General features: G+C 54.9%; 1 protein-coding gene across 2 annotated transcripts in view; it reads right to left on the bottom strand.

Moving 5' to 3' along the window:
- SLCO2B1 (solute carrier organic anion transporter family member 2B1) overlaps window positions 1-6,363 on the bottom strand; it is a 34,490-nt gene that overhangs the window by 23,789 nt on the left and 4,338 nt on the right. The window contains exon 2 of one of the 2 annotated variants that reach the window (XM_017727094.1): window positions 2,120-2,209. In XM_017727094.1, the coding sequence (XP_017582583.1) occupies window positions 2,120-2,200 (81 nt within the window). In that variant the 5' untranslated portion in view covers window positions 2,201-2,209. Of the gene's footprint in view, window positions 1-1,919; window positions 2,001-2,119; window positions 2,210-6,363 lie in introns of those variants that run through there. The other variant, XM_008644634.2, reaches the window with a different exon arrangement.

The following is a 6,363-nucleotide window of genomic DNA, read 5'->3' as shown; positions in this document are numbered from 1 at the left end:
TATTTTAAGAGAGGGGGTTGTGCCTTAGCACCTGACAAAACCCTGTGCACTGGGCTGTGCTGGGCAAATGGGTCTGGGAGGAATCGGCTCCTTCCAGTTTAATCCAAACCAGTTTGGCTGGGCCTGTACTTGGAAAGGAGCTTAAAGTTCATTCAGTCCCCCCTGCCATGGGCAGGGACACCTTCCACTGTCCCAGGCTGCTCCAAGCCCCGTCCAACCCGGCTTTGGTCACTGGCAGGGATCCAGGGGCAGCCACAGCTGCTCTGGGCACCCTGTGCCAGGGCCTGCCCACCCTCACAGGGAGGAATTCTTTCCCAATATCCCATTTAAATCATAATGCTCCTTGAAGCCGAACAGGGCAGTTGTTAGCTATGCCCCTTCGCTGCATTTTGCCATGCGGTGGGTGGTTTTTGTGACACACTCTCTGGAGATATAAATACACACAAAAACTGCAGTGCTGTGATTTTTGGTCCTTCGGCCACTTCGAACACATCCAACCACATTGTGCAATGGCTCTGCGTTTCTGCAAGAACCATTCGAACCCTGGGCTGGAGGTTTTGTTTTCTGAGGAAGTCATTTAGAAACCGGACAGGGAGGCCTAACTTCTTGAAAAAAATCCCCAAGAGATGAGGGGAAAACATCCTGTGCTGAGGATAATTGTGGTCTTGGTGACAAGAGCTTCCTCTACATCTGCCCGGGACTGGGGGTTGCAACAGGAGGGTCTTTAAGGTCCCCTCCAGCCCAAACCAGTCTGAGGTAGATTTTAGGATCTACCTTCACAGGTAGAGCAAAATACAACTTGAACCTGCTCACAGAGCCGACTTTGCCCCCTCAGTGGTTTAACCTTTGAACCCCTTTAAAATATCTCCTGAGGGAAAAATCAATGGGGTTATATCTTTATGGATAATGTTGCTGGCAAGTCAAGAAAAACCAACAAAAAGCACCAGATAAAAACAGCTGAACGGGCTGAAGAGAGGATTGGGGAAGAAGCCTCAGGATACGCCACTGTGCCTCCAACCTCTGTGCTCTGGTGGCCTCTGCCTCAGTGACTCACTTTCCTCCTGCCACATGGGATGAGGGTGATTATCTCCACCAGCACTTGAAGAAAAACCCTCAAAACCCCAAAACTTCCCCACAAAAGTGACAGAGAAATCTTAAGCTTTTAAGACTGACTGTCATCTTTTGCTCTCTGGCCTGGTGAGATTCTCTAATGAGCCAGGTAATTGGCTTCCAACTACACTGAATGTAGTTATAAACTGATGTTAAGGCTGCCACTACTAATAAAAAGGAATTATTGAGCCAGAAAGGAATGGAGTAGATGTTGCAAGACAGAGGGAGCCACTCCAGGTGCAGCCTGTGGTTCTGCAGAGCTCCTCAAACACTCACCTGGAGGGCTGGAGGTTGCACCAAATCCAGGAGGATGTAAGACTTTGAAGAAAGGCTTCCCACTGACAAAGCCAGAGCTGGATGGGATATTGGGAAGGAGTTGTTCCCTGGGAGGGTGGGCAGGCCCTGACACAGGGTGCCCAGAGAAGCTGTGGCTGCCCCTGGATCCCTGGAAGTGTCCAAGGCCAGGCTGGACAGGGCTTGGAGAAGCCTGGGCTAGTGGAAGGGGTCCTGCCCATTGCAGGGGGTGGGACTGGATGGGCTTTGAGGTCACTGCAACCCCTCCCATGCTGTGATTCCCTGGAGTTAAATCCTGCAGGAGCTGGGAGTTAAACCTGCATTGAAACATCCTTGCCCCACCACTGGCTTTGGGATGGAGACAGCTCCACGCCAAAGGTGCTTTTGCCATGAGAAACACAGGGAGCATTTCCCAAATACACTTGGTACCCAGAAATCCTCTCAATGCCTCCTGCAGGAAGCTGAACTCCTCTTTCCCAGGCCAGTGATCCGAGGAGAAAGCAGGAGGTGTTTACCTTGATACTGAGAAAGGGGCTCCTGCAGAGTGTTTTCCGGGCCACGTCCGGGCAGCTGCTCCTTGGAGCCGTACTTGTCATTCTGTCAGCCTGTCAAAAACAAATCATTCAGCACAATGCTCAGTTGCTGGGCCCGGATTCCCTGTGCTCAGCAGGCAAAAAATCCTGTCATGCTCTGCGAGAAAGCAGGAGGTGTTTACCTTGATACTGAGAAAGGGGCTCCTGCAGAGTGTTTTCCGGGCCACGTCCGGGCAGCTGCTCCTTGGAGCCGTACTTGTCATTCTGTCAGCCTGTCAAAAACAAATCATTCAGCACAATGCTCAGTTGCTGGGCCCGGATTCCCTGTGCTCAGCAGGCAAAAAATCCTGTCGTGCTCTGACAACACCCCCACAGCAGGCACACGGTCTCCCAAGCAATCACTAATTATTCCTGGGTTTCCTTTGCTCCGAGCACTTTAACTCTGCAAAGCCGCAGAGCAGCCTGCAAAATGTTAAACACCAGAGGTGCGGGAGGTGGAACGCTGCTCAGCAGAGCCAAGGACAATGTTGTGCAAACATCACTGGGGTCGGTGTGACGTCCTTATCAATGGCCTCGGTGATGGGGCACAGGGCACCGTCAGTCAGCTGGCAGCAGACACGAGACTGGGAGAGCAGCTGGCAAAGCTGATGGCTGTGCTGCCATCCAGAGGTACCTCAGCTGCCCGGAGAAATGGGCACTGGAGGATCCCAGTGGGCTGCAGAACCTCACGAAGCTCAAGCGGACGCAGTGCAAAGTCCTGTCCCTGCCATGAGCAGGACCCAGCCTCTGCATTCCTCAGGAGGGATTCCCTGCAGGCTCAGGGGCAGCAGCTCCTGCCTGCACAAGGGGGCTCATCCCTGCATGTGCTGGGCTCTGATGGATTGAAGCCCTCCTTTCCTGCATCCCATTTTCACCCACGGCGTTTCTGCATCTCCCCGGAAGAACCCCTCCACACTCGCTTTCCCAGGCACCACCTAACCGGAGCCACGCAAAGCGGTTCCAACCCGTGGGAAGCCAGCACGCCGCTCCCTGCCCGCACATCTCCTTCCCTCCTCTGTGGCCGCTCAGCCTCTCCTCCCCGAGGGACCGCTGGTGCCTTTGTCGGGTTCAGTACCCAGGCTTCCTGCTCAGGAAGCTGCATTGTTTGGAGGCACGTTAAACCCATTAGGCTTTAACTTGTTGTTCAGCACACTCTAATAGATGTTTTCATCTCCGCAGCAAATGGGGTGAAAGGCTTCCCGTTATTATTTTGTGTAATTCTATTTCCCCCATGATGAGAAGCAAAGGAGCGAGGACCCGCAGCCTCGAACAAATTAACAAATGCGGGGTTGATGTAACTTCGAGCAGGAGGAGACTGCCTTAACCGTGGTGTTTATAAACCCTTCAGCACGGAGCACAGGAGAGGTGAATTCCAGAGGGGACCGGCACGAGTTACGAGCTCCACTGCAGCCTCTGCAAAAAGCAGTTGCTGCCCTCAGCCCCATTCCAAGAGATATTGCTACAACAAATCCAGGATGGGATCAATAAAGTGAATTTGATCGTAAATGAAAGCAGCAACAAAAGCTCCCCTGGCCCCTGGAGGGTTCGGCAGTGCTGGGGCAGAGGCACCTGCCTGGCTGCAGCCCACGGCGCCCTGATGAATTATTGACAGCCCCTCGGAAGCTCAGGGGTTCACAGGCAGGAGAAAAAGGGTGGAAAACCAAAGGCAGGAAACCCAAAGGAGCCCGAGCCTGGATATCCAGGGATGGGAATGCTCATGGAGCTGGAAGCCACGGCAGGCTGGATGCCCTGGTTAGCTGTGTTAATGCCTTTGTCAATCAAACCCAGTGGTGTGCTGGAGTGCTCCGGTCCTCCTGCCCATCCTTTCCAGCTCTCCTTTCCATGTGTGGAAGGCGGAGGGTGGCTGACCCCCGAGGCAACGCTCAGCAGAGATCTGAAACGCGGCAGGGTTTGCCAGCAGATCAAACTGAGGATAAACCCATTGCCCTCAGATCCCAGCCATCCACAGCTCTCCTTCAGGAACAAAATGAAACAGAAAAGTACTTTGATCCAGCGCAAAGGACATGGAACACATCAAATAAAAACACAGATAAGGCTTAACTGATTTTAAAACCCCCAAACATGGAGACAGCAGCAGGTTAAGGTCAGTCTGGTTCTTGTTGCCTTCGGCTGGATGGAGGCCAGCCGTGGCAGTATCCCCTGCGAGTGGCACTGGCTTGGCACGAGCCAAGTTTTCCATCCTGGACAACTCCGGATGGAGAGAAGGAATTCCTGGTGCCAAGAGAGTGCCGCTCTCTTGGAGCTCTCAGGGATGCCCTTCGCCTTCTCCCCCCCAGTTCCAGGGGTGTGAAATCCCTTTGTTAGGGAGACCTGACCCGAGCGGCTGGTGGGGCCGGCACTCCGGGTGCCAGCAGGGGCGGCAGGGGGTGACAGGGAGCGGCGTCACGGACCCTGACACGGAGCCCCTGGAAAGCAGCACTGCGCCCTCAGGAAGCAGAACGCCGCGTCCTTGTGCGCCTGCAAGTGAGCCCTCCGGGGAAACTGCTTCTCCCATCCCCCCAGAGGTGCCCACAGGCATGTTTGGGAGTCCGGGGAGGTGCACAGGCGGCCAGGCTTCCCCGAGGGTCACCTCTGATGTGGGCACTGCAGGGGACCCCAAGCAGCAGCTCCCACACAGCCACGGGTTTCACTCCAGGGAAGGTGATGGATGGATGGATGGATGGATGGATGGATGGATGGGTGGCTGTTCAGAGGGCAGAGGTGCTGCAGATCCAGCTGCTGCTATTCCTTCAGCTACAGGTGCAGGATTTGTCCTCAAAGCCCAGTCTTCTTCCCAGTGCTGTCCTGGGTCACTGCACCCCTCAACAAGGCCTGGCATGGCAAACCCTGGGTGCAGAGGGGGAGCTGAGCTCAGTCCCACACCAACTGCTGGCACTAAAATAGTGCCGTGGATCCAGCCTCGCCTGCCTGACAGCTCCTCCCTGCCCCTGGGAGACTGCAGAGAGCTGCAGGCTGGGGAATAACCTGGCTGCTTTGGGATGGGAGGGACCTTAAAACTCACCCAGTCCCACCCCTGCCATGGGCAGGGACACCTTCCACTGTCCCAGGCTGCTCCAAGCCCCAGTGTCCAGCCTGACCTTCGACACTGCCAGGGATCCAGGGGCAGCCACAGCTGCTCTGGGCACTCTGTGCCAGGGCCTGCCCACCCTGCCAGGGAACAATTCCTTCCCCATAGCCCACCTGTCCCTGCCCTCTGGCAGTGGGAAGCCATTCCCTGTGTCCTGTCACTGCCTATACCCAGGCTAATCCCACAAACCTTTGCAGCACTGATTAAGATGCTCCACTTGTCCCCACACCACCCTTTCTTTGACACCAGGGCAGCAGAAATGCCCCAAACCCCGTGTGGGACCTGCACCATGGTCCTGGCTGTGAGGGCAGGGGTCTGGGCTGGGTGACAGCACCCTGTCCCCTTCCCGAGGACATGAATCCCTCCAACACCTTTATTAGCAGCTGCTCCCGTTAGCTGAGCACGGAGAGGCACACGCTGGGCTCAGCAGAGCATGAGCAAATAACAGCCGATGTAACACAGCAAATTAAACCCCAGCAGGGACTCGAAATGCCAGCAAATATTCCGTAATCTGTCTTCCTTCCTTCTGCTGAATAATTTTCCCTCACTGGCAGCGAAGCTGGGACGGTGTCAGGGTGTGTATTTATGGGTGTGCCTGGGGTAAAGGGGGAGCTGGCTCGTGAAAATCTGGGTGCAGAGATGCTTTATAACACAACAGAAGGAAAAGACAGTGGATACACATCATCCCCTCCTGGAGAAAGACAGAGGGAATAAAAAGGGATGCAGAGACGTACCCAAGAGCTGTTTCTATCTTGCACCAAGAGGCAAAAAGAAAGCAAAAATGAGATTGGCCCAGCTGAGTGACTCTGTGTAATGAGAAATGGGCCACAGATGACACATCCGAGAAATCTTACACGAAGTTAGACAAACAGGAAAATGTTACTGGAGGTTAAAAATTAGATGAAAAAGGAAAACTGGTGTTGAAACACAGGACATGCAAGCACAGGCAATGAAGGAGAGGCTCCAGCCCCGTCCTGGTACCCCTCTGCCTCGGGAAGGATGAAACCCTGCTCCCTGTGTGTGTGCTGAGGTTTCCCAGAGCTCCCTGCCCTCCCTGGCACCCCCTGCCAGGGCTGGAGCCCTTCCTGGACGGATCCTCACCTGCTCCAGCAGTGCAGGATGTGGGGAAGGCATTGGAGCTCACCTGGCAGCATCAAACCAGAGATGGGAGCTCTCACCCCACCCCCTGGGCATGGGGCAGCCACAGCTTCTCCGGGCACCCTGTGCCAGGGCCTCACCACCCTCACAGGGAACAATTCCCTCCCAATATCCCATCTAATTCTGGCCTCTGGCAGGTGG

The sequence above is a fragment of the Corvus brachyrhynchos genome, unplaced genomic scaffold (assembly GCF_000691975.1).
Source record: "Corvus brachyrhynchos isolate BGI_N302 unplaced genomic scaffold, ASM69197v1 scaffold412, whole genome shotgun sequence".
NCBI classification, from domain to species: Eukaryota; Metazoa; Chordata; class Aves; order Passeriformes; family Corvidae; genus Corvus; species Corvus brachyrhynchos.
This window is presented reverse-complemented; position numbering and strand designations above follow the sequence as displayed.